The 22,865-nt window shown below is 37.6% G+C and overlaps 1 protein-coding gene across 6 annotated transcripts in view; it reads left to right on the forward strand.

Annotated features, from left to right (window-relative positions):
• The window catches only part of RPS6KC1 (ribosomal protein S6 kinase C1), a 244,848-nt gene that overhangs the window by 83,164 nt on the left and 138,819 nt on the right, over nucleotides 1–22,865 (forward strand). For all 6 annotated transcript variants that reach the window (XR_016392839.1, XM_089909628.1, XM_089909646.1 and 3 more), the window contains one exon: nucleotides 2,083–2,445. Coding sequence is in view for 5 of the 6 variants with exons in the window: in XM_089909628.1 (XP_089765754.1) it covers nucleotides 2,083–2,445 (363 nt within the window). In the remaining variant the exon portion in view is untranslated. The remainder of the gene's footprint in view (nucleotides 1–2,082; nucleotides 2,446–22,865) is intronic.

The raw sequence follows: 22,865 nt of genomic DNA on the forward strand, positions 1-22,865 counted from the left end.
TAGTTATTTTTATAAAAATTATGTTGGGACTTCCCTGGTGGCATAGTGGTTAAGAATCCACCTGCCAGTGCAGGGGACACGAGTTCGAGCCCTGGTCCGGGAAGATCCCACATGATACAGAGCAGCTAAGCCCGTGTGCTGCAACTGCTGAGCCTGTGCTCTAGAGCCCGCGAGTCACAACTACTGAGCCTGCGTGCCACAACTACTGAAGCCTGCACGCCTAGAGCCCATGCTCCGCAACAAGAGAAGGCACCTCATTGAGAAGCCTGCGCACCGCAACGAAGAGTAGCCCCTGCTTGGCGTAACTAGAGAAAGCTAGTGTGCAGCAACGAAGACCCAACACAGCCAAAAATAAATTAAAAAAAGCAAACAAACTTGAAATGATAAAAAGGTCCTGTAACACGAGAATGAATGAACAAAAAAAAAAAAGGAAAAAACAGTATGTTAACATGTAATGGGCTTTAGTGTTTAAAAAAAATTCAGTCTGTTTTTAAAATATCAAGATTGGTAAATATTTACAGATACAATCCATATAAATAAAAGCTCTTTGAGGTCCTTAATCATTTTTAAGAATGTAAAGGGAGGTCCTAAGACCAGAAAGTTTAATAACTGTTGTTGTATTTCAAGCTCACTTACCATGAAGTCAGTTATATGAAATGGAAGAAGTAATTTTCATTGCTTAAATGTTTCAGTAGCACCCATTATTCATTTTATGTCAGAAAACTAAGATGCAAATACAGACCAAAGATTCCTCCAAAAGCTTGTGGAGGAGGCTGAAATGTAAATTTCAAAATACTTCAGTTAAAAAAAACCATAAGTGGCATACATTTTCCAGATATGGATGGTTACTTAAAAGCACACCTCTGGGGCTTCCCTGGTGGCGCAGTGGTTGAGAGTCCGCCTGCTGATGCAGGGGACACGGGTTCGTGCCCCGGTCCAGGAAGATCCCACATGCTGCGGAGCAGCTGGGCCCGTGAGCCATGGCCGCTGAGCCTGCACATCCGGAGCCTGTGCTCCGCAACGGGAGAGGCCACAGCAGGGAGAGGCCCGTGTACTGCAAAAAAAAAAAAAAAAAAAAAAAAAAGCACACCTCTGAGGATACATTATATTATCGTAAAATAATTATTATGTAATTGCTATAATAGTTATAATTTAATGATAGCCTGTTATATCCATTAACTCTTTTTCTCATTTAAAGCCCTGCATGATAAGTTATATTATTAAGTAACTTGCTGTTGGTCACACAGTAAGTTTTAAAGAGTGGGGATCCAGGCGCTTCTTTTTTGTCTTACTCTAAAGCTCTTACTCTTCCTTTTATCATAATGCTGTTGTTCACAGCAGCTGTGTATACAAGCATCAGCCTTCTGTAAATAGTTTACGAGATCTTGTGGTAAGGGCTGTTTTTGACAACAAGGCTAGATAAAGACTTGTCTCAGTTTTAGTTTGATGATTAAGGCAAGGAGACTGTCTTCTACAGCTGTAGGGAGAGAGTGCAAAAATGAACTAAGAAAGAGAAAAACAAATATCGTATAGTAACACATATATTTGGAATCTAAAACAAAAAATGGTTCTGATGAACCTAGGGGCAGGACAGGAATAAAGATGTGGATGTAGAGAATGGACTTGAGGACACGGGGAAGGAGAAGGGTAAGATGGGACGAAGTGAGAGAGTTGCATTGACTGTACTACCAAATGTAAAATAGAGAGCTAGTGGGAAGCAGCCACATAGCACAGGGAGATCAGCTCGGTGCTTTGTGACCACCTAGATGGGTGGGATAGGGAAGGTGGGAGGAAGACACAAGAGGGAGGGGGTATGGGGATATATGTATATGTATAGCTGATTCACTTTGTTATACAGCAGAAACTAACACAACATTGTAAAGCAATTATATTCCAATAAAGATATTAAAAAAAATGAATGAACTAAGCTGAAACAAATTGCTGGACACTGACTTCCATCAGTAAATTACACCCTTCCTGATTGACATAGGTAGTATGAAAAAATGAATAGTCAGTATGATTTGTATTCTTTTGGCTGATTCTCAGTTTAATATCTGTTTACTATTGTGATCATATTTCTAGGCTTCTCCAGCGACAGTGATCTAATATCTCTTACTGTTGATGTGGATTCTCTTGCTGAGTTGGATGATGGAATGGCTTCCAATCAAAATTCTCCCATTAGAACTTTTGGTCTCAGTCTTTCTTCGGATTCTTCAGCACTAGGGGCTGTTGCTTCTGACAGTGAACAGAGTAAAACAGAAGAAGAACGGGAAAGTCGTGGCCTCTTTCCTGGCAGTTTAAAATCCAAGCTTGGCAAGAGAGATTATTTGGAGAAAGCAGGAGAATTAATAAAGCTGGCTTTAAAAAAGGAAGAAGAAGATGACTATGAAGCTGCTTCTGATTTTTATAGGAAGGGAGTTGATTTACTCCTAGAAGGTGTTCAAGGTACAGTTTTATCTGTATTAATGTATTTTGGCATGTTCTTGTGTTGGTATCTGGGGAAGAAAAAGTATGTGATGTATAACTGTTGCTTGTGTATAATCCTATGTAAAAACAAGACTGAAAAGGAGAAATTACTGGAGATTAAATGATTTAAATATGGACATATACTTTTAGTTACATGAAATGCAGGACAGTATCAGAGATACTTAAGTTCTGCTTTGATCAATTATTCAACAAAAACAATTTTAAAAAAATGAAGGCTCTAAGTCTTTTGTATGAATAATAATGGTTTTTTCTGACATGGTCACCAACCTTCACCTATCTCAGGAGTATTCATAGAGATTCTTTAGTACGTCGACTCTCGGCCCGAAGAGACAAGATGAAATGAGCTTTTAAACTGAGAGTGTAAAGGGTTCTTGGATTTGCCTACTATTCTGTTTTTGTTAGTTGTGATAAATTCTCAGGTAATTAATGTGGGTGATATGGGACATGTAGAGCTGAATGTCTGTAAGTAGAACTTAGCGTTTTATTTACTTATTTTTTAAGCGTCAGTTTTTATCATTTGCCTTTTCTTTATGGAAGCAGATTGAAGCATACTTCAATTCGTTACCTGACTTTCTGGACACAGTAATCAGAGGTTGATAGGACCTTCTTCCAGTGGTTTTCTGTCCAGAAAATCATCATCGTCATTGTTGTTTTGTGGTCTTTGACTTGTTAGTACCATTTAGATTACCACAGTCTCCTGGATTACTAATACTTTTTTACTACAGTACTCCCACCCTCACTATGCCTGGTGTCCTATAGTCTAGAAGACTTCTGTTTACTCTTCCTAGAGTATAAACTTTCCGTCTTCTAATGTAGTAAAAAGATGAATGCTTGGCTGTAAAGAGTGGAAGAGGGAGTGTGTGTAGTAGTGTCCTAATTACTTCTTAACCAGGAATTTTGATGAATTCTCTTGTTTTTAGCCTTCACACTCAACTTCCACAGCTACCTAAAACCACTAGTTCCTGAAATTTTGGACAGATTTAAAGTGTTGTATAAATCAAGCAGCTTCCTTGAGTTGCCCAAGTCAATAACCACTCATCCATCTACTTTTTACCTTCTAAAATTTTGTTGCTGCTATTTTCTCTCTCAGTCTCTTTGTTCTTACAGGGTTTTGCCTTAAAAATATATATTTTTTTACTGCCACATTAGTGGAACTTCAGGAGGGAGCATCTCTTATGGTTTGATTGATATATCATTTTGATATAAATTTTTGTTTTTCAAATAGTTTCATAGTCTTTTGCATTTTTTTTGTCTGCTAGTGGAGCATTTTGGTCTTAATGATCTACTCATTTTTCTTCTTTGTCTTAAATTTCATTTGGGGTTGGGAGTTTAAAATGGGGATGTGTTCCAAACAGTTGGCTCTAATATTTTGCCCTTTTCTTTCTATATAATTTTGTGCTAAAACACAAAATTGATATAAAACACATCAGTGTGATACTTTTCTGTCTAAAAGTTAGTTGCATTTAACCTTAGAACACTTCATAATGTTACCACTTGGTGGCACCAGAAAAATAAAAATCTTTGCTTCAAAATGAGAATTAGGGATGCATGTCAGCAAATATCAAAAAAAGTACATAATTTAGTTAGTTACTTTGTGATTATGGTGCTGAATTATTTCTCCACTGGAACTTGATACCAAACCTACTAAACCTCTAGCTTAAGGAGTGTTACTATTTAAACATATTTGTCCTATTTAACTTACGCTTGTCTCTCTGAAACCACAATCTCCAGTTCTGCCTGGATTAGTTTTTGTGGTTAATATGCCATCAAATCTAAAAACTTATAATCAACTAATTGCTTGTAACCTTCTATTGTTTATTCATAATGTGATCAATTTTATTCATACAAACTGTGGGAACCACAATCACAGAATTCTAATTTTAACCAAAATGTAAAATAGCTTCTGTTTGAAGCCCATGGTTATGCATTTAACTACTTGTTAAATGTAATGTCAGGGCAGTGCTTCTAGTCTGTGGATTCTTTTTAAAAGTATATCAGTTACAACACATGGACATTATTTTTAAAAAATGTTTTCTCCAGTTCTACTGAGATATAATTGACATATGACCTTGTATTAAAGGTGTACAACATAATGATTTGATATATGTAAATATTGTGAAGTGATTACTGCAGTAAGTTTAGTTAACATACATTACCTCACATAGTTGTAAATTTTTTTTTTCTGGTGATGAGAACTTTTAAGATCTATTCCATTAGCAACTTTCAAATACACGATACAGTTGTTAACTATAGTCACCATGTTGTATGTCACATCCCCTGGATTTATTAATCTTATAAATGGAAGTTTGTATTTTTTGATCACCTTCACCCCTTGCCTCTGGCAACCACCAGTCTGTTCTCTGTTTCTATGAGTTTGGTTCTTTTTAGATTCCACATATAATTGAGATCATATGGTATTTGTCTTTCTTTGACTCACTTCACTTAGCATAGTACCCTGAAAATTTTCTCTCTTTTTTATGGTTGAATAATATTCCATTGTATATATACACCACGTTTTCTTTATCTATCCATCTGTTGATGGACACTTAGGTTGATTCATGTCTTGGCTATTGTAAATAATGCTGCAACGAACATGGAGGTGCAAATGTATCTTTGAGGCAGTGATTTTGTTTCCTTCGAATGTATACCTGGAAGTGGAATTGCTCAATCATGAGGTAGTTCTATTTTTAATTTTTTGAGGAACCTCCATATTGTTTTCCATAGTGGCTACAACAATCTACATTCCCACCAACAGTGCACAAGAGTTTACTTTTCTCCATATCCTTGATAACATTTATTTGTTGTCCTTTTGATGGTAACCATTCTGACAGGTGTGAGGTGATATCTCATTGTGATTTTGATTTGGGTTTCCCTTATGATGAGTTATGTTAAGTACCTTTTCATATACCTTTTAAGCATTTGTATGTCTTCTTTGGGAAAATGTTCACTTCCTCTGACCATTTTTTAATCTGATTAATTTTTTTTCCTCTATTGAGTTGTGAGAATTTTGTGTGTATTTTGGATATTAACTTCTTATCAGATATATAATTTGCAAATATTTCTCCCATTTGGTAGGTTGCCTTTTCATTTTGTTGATGGTTTTCTTTGCTGTGGAGAAGAAGCTTTTTAGTTTGATGTAGTCCCACTTGTTTATTTTTGCTTTTGTTGCCTTTGCTTTTGGTTTCAAATCCAAAAAATTATTGCCAAGACTGATGTCAAGGAGCTTACCCTCTATGTTTTCTTCTAGGAGTTCTGTGGTCTCAAGTCTTACATTCAGGTCTTTAATACATTTTGAGTTGATTTTTGTGTATGGTATAAGATACGAGTCCAGTTTTACTCCTTTGCAAGTGGATGCCCAGTTTTCCCAGCACCATTTATTGTGTCTATCCTTCCCCTATTGAATATTCTTGGCTCCTTTGTCAAAAATTAGTTAACTGGGGCTTCCCTGGTGGCGCAGTGGTTGAGAGTCCGCCTGCCGATGCAGGGGACGTGGATTCGTGCCCCGGTCCGGGAGGATCCCACATGCCACGGAGCGGCTGGGCCCGTGAGCCATGGCCACTGGGCCTGTGCGTCCGGAGCCTGTGCTCCACAACGGGAGAGGCCACAGCAGTGAGAGGCCCGCATACCGCAAAAAGGAAAAAAAAATTAGTTAACTGTACATGTATGGGTTTATTTCTGGGCTCTCTATTCTGTTCCATTGATATTTGTGTCTTTTTAATACTAATACCATACTGTTTTTTTCTAACATCTTTATTGGAGTATAATTGCTTTACGATGGTGTGTTAGTTTCTGCTTTATAACAGAGTGAATCAGCTATACATATACATGTATCCCCATATCTCCTCCCTCTTGTGTTTCCCTCCCATCCTCCTTATCCCACCCCTCTAGGTGGTCACAAAGCACCGAGCTGATCTCCCTGTGCTATGTGGCTGCTTCCCACTAGCTATCTATTTTACATTTGGTAGTATATATTAGTCCATGCCACTCTCTTACTTCGTCCCAGCTTACCCTTCCCCCTCCCTGTGTCCTCAAGTCCATTCTCTGCATCTGCGTCATTATTCCTGTCCTGCTCCTAGGTTCTTCAAAACCATTTTTTTTCTTAGATTCTATATATATATGTGTTAGCATATAGTATTTGTTTTTCTCTTTCTGACTTCATTCTGTATGACAGACTCTAGGTCCATCCACCTCACTACAAATAACTCAGTTTTGTTTCTTTTTATGGCTGAATAATATTCCATTGTATATATGTGCCACATCTTCTTTATCCATTCATCTGTTGATGGACACTTAGGTTGCTTCCATGTCCTGGCTGTTGTAAATAGAGCTGCAATGAACATTGTGGTACATGGCTCTTTTTTGAATTATGGTCTTCTCAGGGTATATGCCCAGTAGTGGGATTGCTGGGTCATATGGTAGTTCTATTTTTAGTTTTTTAAGGAACCTCCATACTGTTCTCCATAGTGGCTATATCAATTTACATTCCCACCAACAGTGCAAGAGGGTTCCCTTTTCTCCACACCTTCTCCAGCATTTATTGTTTGTAGATTTTTTGATGATGGCCATTCTGACCAGTGTGAGGTGATACCTCATTGTAGTTTTGATTTGCATTTCTCTAATGATTAGTGATGTTGAGCATCCTTTCGAGTGTTTGTTGGCAGTCTGTACATCTTCTTTGGAGAAATGTCTGTTTAGGTCTTCTGCCCATTTTTGGGTTGGGTTGTTTGTTTTTTTGATATTGAGCTGCATGAGCTACTTGTAAATTTTGGAGATTAATCCTTTGTCAGTTGCTTCATTTGCAAATATTTTCTCCCATTCTGAGGGTTGTCTTTTGGTCTTGTTTATGGTTTCCTTTGCTGTGCAAAAGCTTTGAAGTTTCATTAGGTCCCATTTGTTTATTTTTGTTTTTATTTCCATTTCTCTAGGAGGTGGGTCAGAAAGGATCTTGCTGTGATTTATGTCATAGAGTGTTCTGCCTCTGTTTTCCTCTAAGAGTTTGATAGTGTCTGGCCTTACATTTAGGTCTTTAATCCATTTTGAGTTTATTTTTGTGTATGGTGTTAGGGAGTGTTCTCATTTCATTCTTTTCCATGTAGCTGTCCAGTTTTCCCAGCACCACTTATTGAAGAGGCTGTCTTTTCTCCACTGTATATTCTTCCTTCCTTTATCAAAAATAAGGTGACTATATGTGCGTGGGTTTATCTCTGGGCTTTCTATCCTGTTCCATTGATCTGTCTTTCTGTTTTTGTGCCAGTACCATACTGTCTTGATTACTGTAGCATTGTAGTATAGTTTGAAATTAAGATTAATCAAGATTGCTTTGCCTACTCAGAGTCTTTTGAGGTTCCATACAAATTTTAGGATTGTTTTGTCTACTTCTATGAAAAATGCCATTGGAATTTTGATAGGGATTGCTTTCAATCAGTGGATCACTTTGAGTAGTATGGATATTTTAACAATATTAATTCTCCCAGTCCATGAGCATGGAATATCTTTTGTTTTTCTCTTCAATTTCTTTCATCAGTTATTTGTAGGTTTTAGTGTACCGATCTTTCACCTTCCTGGTTGAATTTATTCCTAGGTATTTTATTCTTTTTTATACATTTATAAGTGGGATTGTTTTCTTTTTTGTGTGTGTGGTATGCGGGCCTCTCACTGTTGTGGCCTCTCCCATTGCAGAGCACAGGCTCCGGACGCGCAGGCTCAGCGGCCATGGCTCACGGGCCCAGCCACTCTGCGGCATGTGGGATCTTCCTGGACCGGGGCATGAACCCGTGTCCCCTGCATCGGCAGGCGGCCTCTCAACCACTGCGCCACCAGGGAAGTCTGGGATTGTTTTCTTAATTTCTCTTTCTAATAATTTGTTGTGGGACTTCCCTGGTGGCGCAGTGGTTAAGAATCCACCTGCCGATGCAGGGGACACAGGTTCGAGCCCCGGTCCGGGAAGATCCCACATGCCGCAGAGCAACTAAGCCCGTGTGCCACAACTACTGAGCCTGCGCTCTGGAGCCTGCAAACCACAACTACTGAAGCCCACGTACTGCAACGAAGAGTAGCCCTCGCTCACTGCAACTAGAGAAAGCTCGCGCGCAACAATGGAGACCCAACGCAGCCAAAAATAAATAATAAATAAAATAAATTAAAAAAATTTTGTTGTTAGTGTGTAGAAACACTGATTTTTGTATATTGATTTTGTATCCTATACTTTTACTGAATTCATTTATTAGTTTAACAGTTTTTGGGGGAGTCTTTGGGATTTTCTATACCTAATATGTCATCTGCAGAAAGGGAGAGTTTTACTTCTTCCTTTTGATTTGGATGCTTTTTTTTTTTTCTTCCCTTTTTCCTGCGTAATTGCTCTGGCTAGGACTTCCAGTACTATGTTGAATAAAGTGCAAAAGTGGGCATCCTTGTCTTGTTCCTGATCTTAGAGGAGAATGTTTCAGCTTATCACTGTAGAGTGATGTTGAGTATAATGGACTTTATTCTTTAATTTGTGGGGAAATTGGGGGCTCCAGCTTGTGAGCTAACTTGACATTTAGGAGCAGAAGAGATGTTTCCTTGGAGAAACTGTTATTGAGACATCACTCTAACCAGTTATACCTATGAGTCATTTTGATTTAACTCTTGCTGTGAGAATTGTTACCTGTGGCCTTAGATTGGATTGGCATGCTTTCTAATAAAGTAACTATTTCTGAATATCTGATAATCCAGAGAAATAATCTTTCAGAGCTAAGTAGAAGTGCTTTGTACAGGGGTTCTTAAGAGTTTGCAAATTTTGTTATTCTGCATACTAACTATTCATCCTAACTAAACTATTCATTTAAAGGAATTTATCTAGGTTGTTTGGAGATCTGATAAAGATGGCTTGATGTTTTTCTTACTTAATTCGTGTTTGCACAGCTGAGGTTAGATGCAAAACACAGTAGCAGCAGCTCTATTTGCCCATCCAGCAGAGAAGAAGCATACCCTGATAGTGGTAACTTTGAATTCTCCTTTTGAATCCGACACTTATTTCCTCAGTCTAGAAATGGCTCTTGAAATTAAGGTGCCCTCTACTCTTCTAAGTCCAGAAGAGATTTTTATGGATTTAAGAGGGAAAATCCAGAAGTCAAGATTGAAGGAATCAACCTGAATCTTTGAAGAGAATGTTTCAGTACATAACCTTTCATTTCTGTCTTATTTATATATTTCTGCAAGTGACTGATATGACTAATCTGTATTCTTAGTGTGGGCTTATTGGAATAATTGTGATAATGTAGAGTGGCAAATGGATGACATAAAGGTATTAACGAAATATTTAAAATAATTGTATTATTTAATACATGCCTGTCACTGTACAAGGGTTTTTTCTTAACGTTATTTTTAATCCTCAGAGCAAACCTATAAGCTGAGCTGTGACTGGTCTTGCTGGGCTTTGTCTAAGGACACCAAAACTTAGAGGGTGCAGACATTTAATATAATGATTCTAAAAGGTTGGCACCTAGTTAGCAAGAATAATTATTTAAAACAGGAAGCTACCAGATGGCGAGCATTGTTAGTAACACCCATCTGTGGGCTACATTATGAATTACAGAGTTGATTTGAGAGCTGGTTTTGTTCAGTTTGTTCTAGGTGCCAACATTGCTGGTTTATTGTGTTTGTAAGGTGGATACTGGAATCCCCATTTTACAGGTGGAGAAAACTAAGACTTATATAAAGTAAGCAATTTGCTCAGCAACACAAACCAGTAAAAGTTTCAGCCAGGCTTTAAATCTAGGTCTGAGTTCAAATTTTGCCTTCTTTCCACTCTGCCATGCTACTTCTCACACATAATTAGATTAGCTTTTTAAAATGGAAACACAAGTCTTTTCCAGTTTCAAATATTTTTAAACTTCGCGTATTTATTCTTTTTCCTTCTACCCATTTATTTCTTTGCTCAGTCAACCATCTATCATTCAGTTGACCATTCAACAAGCTTTTACTACTTGTATGTACCAGGTACTGTGATAGTGAATATACAGTGGTTTTTTTATAAAAATATAAAATTGAACAATGAGACCTCCTCTCCTCTCTGCCCATCCCTTCTTCTCCCTTCCCTTCCCCTCTCCATCCCTCTCCTCTCCTGTTTCTGTTTAAGTCTCCTGCATACATTATGAATATCACAATGAAAAGAGTTTCTGGATGTTGTTGGTATCTAATTTTTTTGTGAAACTTGTTGATATTTTTGACCTATGAGCCTACTTATGATGTTGCTACTTAGCTGAGAGATGCAAACCATCTTCTGCAATTTTCATCCTGGTAAATGGTATAATAAGCAGTACCAAACCATTTTTTATAGTTTACCCCATACTTGGGTCTATGTGTGCTAGGCTCTCAGGGATGTTCAGACATATTTCAAAAGCTGACCTAGTGTGCTGCGGTACTATTGGTATGTCATTCTGGGTCTCTTATTGGGTCTTGACTATTTTTCTTTCCCACAGTGAGGAATAGAATTCCTGGAGAAACCATAAACCTACATACACTTCTAGGTTTCCTTTGAGTCTCTTTGATTAGCTCAGAATTGTAGGGTTGGCTCTAGAACATGTCCAGGCTCTATGAATGTGGCTAGTCTCTGTGCAGTCATAATGCCATATACTCAAGTGCTTTAAAAAACAGTTTTGACCATTGATTTATTCCTTTGAATGAGAGTTACTCAAGTATCAGGAAGCTCAAAGGATAAACTTGTTTGCTTTAGAATGGATGGATATAGGAGAAAGGTAGTAAGTCTACATTTGAGGAAGAGAAGCAAGTCACATAACTTCTTATTGCTGAATTTCAGAAATGAAAACATGTAGCTTTAAGAATAAAACTTATTTGACTTGTTTATGGTGTTAACTCTGAAGACATTATGAAAATATTGTCTAGCCCACTTTTTCTTTAAGGGATTGCCCAGTTCAGTACAAAGTATGATATAGTATAAGGCTAACAAAACCAAAAGCTGTATTTTTAATAAGCAATGGTGGTGTGATCATCGAGCCTTCTAATGCATTGGCTCCTAGCTTTTTTGATTTATGTTTATGATCCCCTTTGAGAATTTTGTTCTTCTTTTTCAATGTTGTTTCTACTATTGGGATCTCCTTACAACTCTATATAAATTTGAAAATCACCTTTAAAAATTTGCGGTATAATTGACTTATTTTTAAAATTTATTTAAATTTTTTTAGAAATCAGCTTTTCTATTTCTGCAAAAAAGGCTGTTGGAATTTTAGTAGGCATTGAATTAAATCTGTAAATACATTTGGGGAGTATTGCCATCTTAACAATATTAAGTCTTTCAATCTATGAACATAGATGTCTTATTTTTTACATCTTCTTTAATTTCTTTCAGCAGTGTTTTGTGGTTTTCAGTGTATGAATCTTTCGCCTCCTTGGTTAAATCTGTTCCTAGGTATTTATTCTTTTGAATGGTATCGTAAATGGAATTGTTTCATTAATTTTCTTTGCAGATTGTTTGTTTCTGGTGAATTAAAACACAGTTGATTTCTGTGTGTATATCTTGTATCTGGCAACTTGCCCAATTCATTTATTAGCTCTAGTAGGTTTTTGTGGATTCCTTGGGATTTCTATATATAGGATTATTTTATCTGAATAGATGTAGTTTATTTATTCTTTTTCAATTTGGGTGCCTTTTATTACTTTTTCTTGCCTAATGCTCTGGCTAGAACTTCCAATACAGTGTTCAGTAGCATTGTGAAGGTAGGCATCCTTGTCTTTTTTTTTTTTTAATTAATTAATTAATTTTTGGCTGCGTTGGGTCTTCGTTGCTGCCCGCGGGCTTCCTCTATTTGTGGCAAGCAGGGGCTACTCTTCGTTGCAGTGCGTGGGCTTCTCATTGCAGTGACTTCTCTCATTGCGGAGCACAGGCTCTAGGCGCATGGGCTTCAGTAGTTGTGGCACGTGGGCTCAGTAGTTGTGGCTTACGGGCTCTAGAGCACAGGCTCAGTAGTTGTGGTGCACAGGCTTAGTTGCTATGTGGCATGTGGGATCTTCCCAGACCATGGCTCGAACCCATGCCCCCTGCATTGGCAGGCGGATTCTTAACCACTGTGCCACCAGGGACTTGCCAGCATCCTTGTCTTGTTCCAGATCTTAGGGGGAAAGCTTTTAGTTTTTTACCATTGAACATGATATTAGTAATTGGTTTTTCATAGGTGTCCTTTATAATGTTGAAGAAGTTCCCTACTATTTCTAGTTTTCTGGATGGTTTTATCAAGAAAGAGAGTTAGATTCTGTTAAGCAGAATTACCACAAATTTACAACACAAATTTATTATCTTATGGTTCTGTAGGTTAGAAATCTGACATGAGTCTTACTGGGCTGAAATCAAAGTGTGGGCAGGACTGTGTTCCCGTCCAGAGACTCTAGGGGAGAATGGGTTTCCTTGCCTTTTCTAGCTTCTAGAGGCCACCTGCATGTCTTCTTCCATCTTGAAAGCCAGCAATCTTGTATCTCTGATCATTTTTCCATAGTTACATCTCACTGTGATCCTTAGCAAGGACACGTCGCGTGATTTTAAGAACCTATGTGATTTGGTTGGGCCCACCCTGATAATCCAGGAAAAATGCCATGTCTCAAGATTCGTAACCTTAATCACATTTGTAAAGTTGTTTTAGCCAAGTAAAGTAATATTTTCACAGGTTCCTTGGTTAGGACACAGACACCTTAGGGGTCCATTAGCCTGCCTACTGCACTTGTGTATTACTTTTAAGTAATATACTTCTATGTATATTATAAGTATACTATTTAATATCCCAGCAATTGAGATTTTTCTGAGTATCTTTTCGTTACCGATTACTAACTTAATTCCATGGTGTCCGGTGGACTTTGTCTGAATGATTTTAACTTTTTGAAATTTGTTGAGGCTTTCTTTATGGCCAAGCCATCCTATTTAATCATTTTTGCACAGGGCCTTGAAATGGGGATTCTTTTTGTAAAAAATTACTCATTTATTTATTTTTAACATTTTTATTGGAGTATAATTGCTTTACAATGGTGTGCTAGTTTCTGCTTTATAACAAAGTGAATCAGTTATACATATACATATGTTCCCATATCTCTTCCCTCTTGCATCTCCTCCCTCCCTCCCACCCTCCCTGTCCCACCCCTCTATATGGTCACACACCACCGAGCTGGTCTCCCTGTGCTATGCGGCTGCTTCCCAGTAGCTAGCTGTTTTACATTTGGTAGTGTATGTATGTCCATGCCACTCTCTCACTTTGTCACAGCTTACCGTTCCCCCTCCCCATATCCTCAAGTCCATTCTCTAGTAGGTCTGTGTCTTTATTCCCGTCTTACCCCTAGATTCTTCATGACCTTTTTTTTTTTTCTTAGATTCCATATATATGTGTTAGTATACGGTATTTGTTTTTCTCTTTCTGACTTACTTCACTCTGTATGACAGACTCTAGGTCCATCCACCTCACTACAAATAACTCAATTTCGTTTCTTTTTATGGCTAATATTCCATTGTATATATGTGCCACATCTTTTTTATCCATTCATCTGTTGTTGGACACTTAGGTTGCTTCCATGTCCTGGCTATTGTAAATAGAGCTGCAGTGAACATTTTGGTACATGGCTCTTTTTGAATTATGGTTTTCTCAGGGTATATGCCCAGTAGTGGGATTGCTGGGTCGTATGGTAGTTCTAGTTTTAGTTTTTAAGGAACCTCCATACTGTTCTCCATAGTGGCTATATCAGTTTACATTCCCACCAACAGTGCAAGAATGTTCCCTTTTCTCCACACCCTCTCCAGCATTTATTGTTTGTAGATTTTTTGATGATGGCCATTCTGACCGGTGTGAGATGATATTGCATTGTAGTTTTGATTTGCATTTCTCTAATGATTAATGATGTTGAGCATTCTTTCATGTGTTTGTTGGCAATCTGTATATCTTCTTTGGAGAAATGTCTATTTAGCTCTTCTGCCCATTTTTGGATTGGGTTGTTTGTTTTTTTGTTATTGAGCTGCATGAGCTGCTTGTAAATTTTGGAGATTAATCCTTTGTCAGTTGCTTCATTTGCAAATATTTTCTCCCATTCTGAGGGTTGTCTTTTGGTCTTGTTTATGGTTTCCTTTGCTGTGCAAAAGCTTTGAAGTTTCATTAGGTCCCATTTGTTTATTTTTGTTTTTATTTCCATTTCTCTAGGAGGTGGGTCAAAAAGGATCTTGCTGTGATTTATGTCATAGAGTGTTCTGCCTCTGTTTTCCTCTAAGAGTTTGATAGTGTCTGGCCTTACATTTAGGTCTTTAATCCATTTTGAGTTTATTTTTGTGTATGGTTTAGGGGGGTGTTCTAATTTCATACTTTTACATGTAGCTGTCCAGTTTTCCCAGCACCACTTATTGAAGAGGCTGTCTTTTCTCCACTGTATATTCTTGCCTCCTTTATCAAAGATAAAGTTACCATATGTGCGTGGGTTTATCTCTGGGCTTTCTATCCTGTTCCATTGATCTATCTTTCTGTTTTTGTGCCAGTACCATACTGTCTTGATTACTGTAGCTTTGTAGTATAGTCTGAAGTCAGGGAGCCTGATTCCTGCAGCTCCGTTTTTCGTTCTCAAGATTGCTTTGGCTATTCGGGGTCTTTTGTGTTCCCATACAAATTGTGAAATTTTTTGTTCTAGTTCTGTGAAAAATGCCATTGGTAGTTTGATAGGGATTGCATTGAATCTGTAGATTGATTTGGGTAGTAGAGTCATTTTCACAGTGTTGAATCTTCCAAGAACATGGTATATCTCTCCATCTGTTTGTATCATCTTTAATTTTTTCCGTCAGTGTCTTATAATTTTCTGCATACAGGTCTCTTGTCTCCTTAGGTAGGTTTATTGCTAGATAGTTTATTCTTTTTGTTGCAGTGGTAAATGGGAGTGTTTTCTTAATTTCACTTTCAGATTTTTCATCATTAGTGTATAGGAATGCCAGAGATTTTCGTGCATTAATTTTGTATCCTGCTACTTTACCAAGTTCATTGATTAGCTCTAGCAGTTTTCTGGTAGCATCTTTAGGCTTCTCTCTGTATAGTATCATGTCATCTGCAAACAGTGACAGCTTTACTTCTTCTTTTCTGATTTGGATTCCAGACTACTGGCCAATATCACTGATGAACATAGATGCAAAAATCCTCAACAAAATATTAGCAAACAGAATCCAACAGCACATTAAAAGGATCATACACCATGATCAAGTGGGGTTTATTCCAGGAATGCAAGGATTCTTCAGTATACGCAAATCAATCAATGGGATACACCATATTAACAAATTGAAGGAGAAAAACCATATGATCATCTCAATAGATGCAGAGAAAGCTTTTGAGAAAATTCAACACCCATTTATGGTAAAAACCCTGCAGAAAGTAGGTTAGAGGGAACTTTCCTCAACATAATAAAGGCCATATATGACAAACCCACAGCCAACATCGTCCTCAATGGTGAAAAACTGAAACCGTTTCCACTAAGATCAGGAATAAGACAAGGTTGCCCACTCTCACCACTGTTATTCAACATAGTTTTGGAAGTTTTAGCCACCGCAATCAGAGAAAAAATGGGGATTCTTGATACATTCAAACAGTTATTTGACGGTTTCATGATACTTCCTGTAATACTGCTATTGTATTTATGTTTGTAGAACATTTTCTTACCTTTTAGTATCTCTGCCTTATTTTTGATAATCAGTCATTATGTAATAGTCATAGGTACTTATGATTAAATTGTTTTTGAACTATTGATATATGAGATATCATTAAGTTATTCTCTGATTAATGAAGGCCTACCTGCTTTATTGGCTGTGGGTGAAAAGTTCACAAATAAAGTAAAATCTTGCTATAAAATAGTTATCTTTAATAAACGCAGATCAGTGGTAGCCCCTTCCCCTACAAAGGAAAAATACACTGTAGGACAATAAAGAACAAAAACTTCGAGTACCCAGGTCAAATAAAAGCAGAGATGAGAAACAAAGTACCCCAAATTGGATTTTTTGTTGTAGTTGATTTGTTTGGTACTTGGAGGGGGAACAGTGCCGTGACTAACAGTGATAATAAAAGGCCCATCTTTATCCAAGCAACAAGAAGCAAGAACTGAAGGAATAAAATTGAGAAGAGGCAAAGATGAGTTATTAGAGGGCAGAGAATGGCAAACAATCAATTTTAAAAATGCCATTCCTTTGTACTTTCCTAGTCTTCAAATTACTTTTATTAGTACCTCTTGATGGCTAACCTATCCACTTTTTCTTTCTAGCACCTCTCAGTTGTTTCTATTTCTGTATTTATCTTAGTTTTCATGAGCCATCATTTCAAAAAGTCTTTTGGCAGGTACCTTAATCTCCCTTGCTTTTTGACCTTACGTCACTTTTACCTGGCAGATCCCCACCTATGGATTAAGTTATCCACTTGTTTTGGAGTATCCATGAATTTCCCATATTTCTGGTTTACAGAGGTTGCTAACCAAAATGAATTCATTGTTACTAATCTTAACTGGGCCCTCAATAATGTTACTTATCCTTGATGTTCCTTGGTTAACTCACATGTATACACTCTGCAGTGATTGTATTTCATACAATCTCTGATTTTCCTAAATCTCTTCTACTTTTCCAGTGATACCACACTTTTCTTCATTTTCTCTCTTAGGTTGCCTTTTCTAAGTCTACTTTGCCAGCTCCTTCTTTTCCATTTGACATTTAACTGTTGAAATTTGTTGATTCTTGGTTGTTCACCTTCTTAAGCTCCTTACCCTGCTTTCTTAGATGATTTCAGCATTACATAGTTTTGGAGACTATCTACAATAACACTGTATAATAGAAATATAATGTAAGACACATTTAAATTTTTCCACTAGCCACATTAAAACTAGAACTCCCACTACAGGCCAATATGGGTAACAGGGTAACTATATTTACTCTCATTCATGAAGGAACTAAAAAACCAGACAAAGTATATGTAACAATGGTTTTCAAGACACTGGATATTAAGTAATGAAGGGCAGTGTTTTCTGAGGTACAGGAAATAAATGTGATGAGTCTTATGATTGTCCAGCTTACTGTGTTGAGTTTCCAGGCTCAGGGACAGGGAACAGGGAACAGGGAAGCCAGATGGATCATGGCAAAACCTCTGAGTTGAAGAGATGGAGCTGAGAGTCCACAAAGGCCAAAGCTAGAGTTTGCAGTTAGAGCTTGCAGGACCATTACTTGATGTCTAGTGTTTTATCTAGAGAAGAGATGACCGTATATGGATTTACAGAGTGTCCCCTGGAATATTTAGCAGAGTACAGATAAGTGCACAGATGCGGAGAAACTTTCCATAGTCATTGAAAGATTCCCTGAAAGGATCGGGGAAACATTCTGGGCATTCACACAGGGCTGGGAATAGTGTCTGTTCCTAAAAGGTAGCCTTGAAAACCTCAACCATGGGGAATTGGGTAGAATACTCAGAAGAGTCTTGCTCCAGTAGTGTGGAGTAACAGTTAGCTCTAGGCCCACCCTAACAAATTTTAGAAGTAAGACCTGCCAAAATGAAACTGCTTCCAAGAAACATAACTATCCGAGAACAAAACTCAGTAATGCCTAAAAGCTTTCCAAATTCAGTTAAAACATTCTGCTGGTCCAAGAAGCCCAACAAACCCCAAGCATAAGAAACATGAAAACAACACTAAGGCATATTATAATCAAATTGCTCAAAACCAGTGATAAAGGGAAATCTTAAAAGCAGGCAGAAAAAAAACCAAACACGAACTGAAGAACAAAGAAAAGAGTGACATCAGATTTCCTGCATAAATAATGCAAATAAGTAGACAACTGATTAACATCTTTAACATAATGGAAATAAAACCTGTCGATTGAGAATTCTGTACCCAGTGAAAATATATTTAAAAAATGGATGCTGATTTTTTCTGTTTTAGCAGTATTTTTGTACGCAGGCCTCTCACTGCTGTGGCCTCTCCCGTTGCGGAGCACAGGCTCCGGACACGCAGGCTCAGCGGCCATGGCTCACGGGCCCAGCCACTCCATGGCATGTGGGATCTTCCCGGAACGGGGCACGAACCCGTGTCCCCTGCATCATCAGCAGGCGGACTCTCAACCACTGCGCCACCAGGGAAGCCCTGTTTTAGCAGTTACTGAGACAGCTCTGACTAATGTTGAATTGTCTGTTTCTCCCTTTATTTCTTTCAGTTTTTGCTTCATCTACTTTGGGACTCCGTCATTAGCTGCATAATTTTTTTATAACTGTTATATCTTCCTGATTAATTTAACTTTTTAACATTACAATCTTTTTTGTCTCTAGTAAAATTTTTTTTCTTAAAATCTTTTTGTTGGATGTTAGTATAGCTATCCACCTCTCTCATTACTTTTTGTATGATATATGTTTTTCCATTCTGTTACTTTCAACCTGTTTGTCTGAATCAAAGTCTGTCTCCTGTAGACAGGATGTAGTTAGATCCCTTTTTTAAAAAAAAACATGAGTCTTATAACCTCTGCGTTTTGATTGGCATGTTTAATCCATATACATTTAATGTATTTAATAATATCATTGGATTTATGTCTGCAGTCATACTATTTGTTTTCTATATGTCTCATTTCTTTGTTTTTACTGCCCCCTCTGTGGTAAGTAGATATTTTTCTAGGGTACCTTTATTATCTGTTTTTTTTTTTCTAGGCTATCTCATTTTGACTTTGATTTGACTATGATTTTCCATAGTGGTTTTTCTGAAGATTACAGTAATAAACATTTTAACTTAAAACATTCTACTTCAGAGTAAAACTACCTTAATTCTAGTGATAAAGAGAAACTTTGCTTCAGTATAGCTTCCTTCCCTTCCTTCTACTTTTTGCTAGTATTGTCATATATGTTACATCTTTATATAAAAGCCCTACAATGCAGTTTTACAATTATTGATTAAATTTACTTGTCTTTTAAACCAGTTTGGGGAAGAAATGAAAAGAATATATTTATGCTGTCTTTTTAAAATTTTACCTAAGTAATTTCCTTGCTCTCTTTATTTATTTATTTTTTAAATTTGGATTTCAGTTACTCTCTGGTGTCATTTCCTTTTCTTTCTTTCTTGTGGGTTTTTTTTTTTTTTCCTGCTTCAGTATTTCTTGTAGGGCAGGTCTACTAGCAACAAATTCTCTTAACGTTTATGTAAGAATGTTTATTTTGTCTTTATTGTTGAAAGATAGTTTTCCTGGATATTGGATTCTTGGTGGACTGTTTTTTTCTCCTTTTCAGCATATTGAATATGCCATACCACTGCCTTTTGGTTTTCAGTTTTCTGATAATAAGTCAGTTGTTAAGTTTTGTTGAAATCCCCTAGTATGTGATAAGTAATGTTTATCTTTTGCTACTTTTAAGATTTTCTGTTTTGGTTTTTGACAGTTTGGCTATTATATATTTGGGTGTGAATCTCTCTCTCTCTATATATAAATATATGTATATATATTTGGCCGTGCTGGGTCTTAGTTGCGGCATGCTGGATCTTTGTTGCCGCGTGAAGGATCTTCGTTGTGGCGTTCGGGATATTTTAGTTGCGGCATGTGGGCTCATTTAGTTGTGGCATGTGGGCTCTTTTAGTTGTGGCATGTGGGATCTAGTTCCCTGACCAGGGATTGAACCCGGGCTCCCTGCATTGGGAGCACAGAGTCTTAACCGCTGGACCACCAGGGAAGTCCCTTACCTATTATTTCTTTAAAATATTCCTTTCTTCCGTTTTCCCCCGCTCTTTTATTTTTTGGACTGCATTATTTGTATGTTAGTGTGCTTTATTTCTGAATTTGGTTCTTCCCCCACACCCTCCCTCTTTTTTTTTTTTATTGTTCAGTTTTATTCAGACTGGATAATGTCTACTCATTTATCTTCAAATTTGCTGATTCTTTTTTCTGTCAGCTCAGTGTGCTGTTGAGTACTTTTTAACTCCAGAATTTCTATTTGGTTCTTTTTTACAATTTCTGTGTTTTCATTGTTAATCTGTATTTGTTGATTCATTGTCTTTGTACTTTCTTTAATTCCTTAAACATGGTTTCTTTTAGTTCTTTGAACATATTTATAATAATTGTTTGAAGTGTTTGTCTACTAAGATTTACATATGAGTCCCTTCAGACACAGTTTTTACTGACTGCTGCTTTTTTCTGTTTATGGGCCATACTTTTCGTGTTTCTTGACATGTCTCATATTTTTTGTTGAAAACTTGGTACTTTAGATAATATAGCAACTGTAAGATTCTACCTCCTCCCCTCTGTTTTTCTAGGGTTGTTTGTTGTTGTTTGTGGTCAGCCAGTGATCCTTTAGAGATTATGCTTAAACTGCCTCAGTCAGTGAGGCTTCTGCCATTTGCTGAGAGTGTCTGTGTGTGGGCTAGGGCATTCAAAATTCAGGCGGTTTACGAGTCTTCCCTGGTTTTTACTTTCTGTTTTTGCATGGTCTCCTGTTCACCAAGAGTGAGAGGATAGCTGTGGCCCTCTGTGGTCTTCTCTGTGGATGTGTATAACTTTCAAGATCCCCACGAATATGTGGGAGCTTATCAAAGCACACTGTGCTATCTTGTTTCTCAGATGTTTCTGTTAAATTTTTGGCTTGTCTGTTGTCACTGTTTGCTGTTGATTTCAATAGCCTGGAACTTTTTTCAGTGGATATCAGACTAGCCATCCCCGGCAGCAGGAAGGCTGTTGATCCTCACATCGGCTATCGACATTGGGCTAGGGATGGGTAGGAGTAGCTGCATGTTAAAACACCCTTGCTTCTCTATTGCACTTTTCTTATATAAATATTTCTTAATTTTTTGTATGTCTGTAGTCAATTTCCAGAGTTGTTGTTTTTGATAATTTTGACCAGTTTTGTCTGGGAAGGTTTTCTCCAGTTCCTCTCTCTGATATTCTGGAAGTCCTACCTCCTGTCGTTGCTTGTCTAACAACTTTATAATTTTTTTTCCTGCTCTGCTCTTGCTTGATGTTAATCCATTCTTTCTCTACCAGTAGAGTAGTCTGAGTGATCTTTTAAAAATAGTCTAATCATTCCAGTTTCTTGCATTAAACTCAATGCTTTGAGGATAAAATCCAAAGATATTATGGTCTACAAGGCTATGAATGATTTGGCTTCTTCCTCCCTCTCCAGGCTCATCTTGAGCCACTCCTCTTCAGTTATTCTTCTTTAGCCACAGTGACTGCCTTTTACCTCCTGGCAAGCACCAAGGTCTTTTCTGTGTTGGAACCTTCACATAAGCTGTGCTCTGTTTGAGTGTTTTTCTGTGTTGCCTCAGTTGATATCCCCTTGTTCATCAGGTCTCAGTTTCAATGACAGTTCCTCAGTGAAGCCTTTCCTCACCTCTATTCAGACCAGAATAGATTTCTGAATCTTGTTGTCATTGCACACTGTTTTGCTTCAAGTACTTATCATATTTACAATGAAATAATTATTTATGCAATTATTTATTGAATGAATATCTCTGTTTACTTGTAATGTCCTTGGATGCAAGGAATTTTCTCATTCATGATTGTATCTTCTAGTATAGTGGCTTTTCCGTAGAAAATCCTCTATAAATATTTTTGAATGAGAATAATTCTATTGATACCTATAAATGGGCACTTGACCGGGGGAAGGAGAAAGCTTGTAGGGAAGGCTTCTGGAGGAGGTGAGAAATAGGTGAAATCTTAAAGTAAGTGTAGTAAATAGCCAGTATGCTTTAAGGCAGCTTGTGAAAATGTCAAATAGGCTTAACATGACTCCTGGAGGCACATCAGTACTCCACACAGACATCAGTATATTTGTCCCGAAAGTTTGACAATGTGTAGAATTCAGCCATTTGAAATGACATTAATTATATGCGCTATTACATTTATATTTGTAGCTATATAAGTAGTGGGAACTCCGTGTTATTTCTTGCTAATATGACCCTGAGTTTGATTTCTAGCTTTAGTAAATAAGCTTCTGTTTTGGTTGCTTTCCTTGTCTTGGTCTTGTCTTTCCTATTTCAGCATCCTGGGAACTCGGGCTCTATTCTGTTTTGATTAGACTCAACCCCAAATTGTCCAGAATTAGCATTTGACCTAAAATGCAAACTTGGCAGCTGGGAAACTGTCATGTGATTTACTCCAATACTTTTCTCATGTTCTTTTTGGGAACAAGGTAGGCATAGACAAACACCTATACTATATTCTAGCAGCTGAATAGACACCTGTAGCATATCACAGTAGCTAATAATCAGGGGAAGAATGGAGTAACAACTCAGTTTAGAAATATTTGTATCGGGCTTCCCTGGTGGCGCAGTGGTTGAGAGTCTGCCTGCCGATGCAGGGGACACGGATTCGTGCCCCGGTCCGGGAGGATCCCACATGCCGCGGAGCAGCTGGGCCCGTGAGCCATGGCCGCTGGGCC

Source organism: Delphinapterus leucas, chromosome 1 (genome assembly GCF_059928025.1).
Source record: "Delphinapterus leucas isolate spDelLeu-1000000601 "Yukka" chromosome 1, BTC_Dleu_Yukka2, whole genome shotgun sequence".
Lineage (NCBI taxonomy): Eukaryota > Metazoa > Chordata > Mammalia > Artiodactyla > Monodontidae > Delphinapterus > Delphinapterus leucas.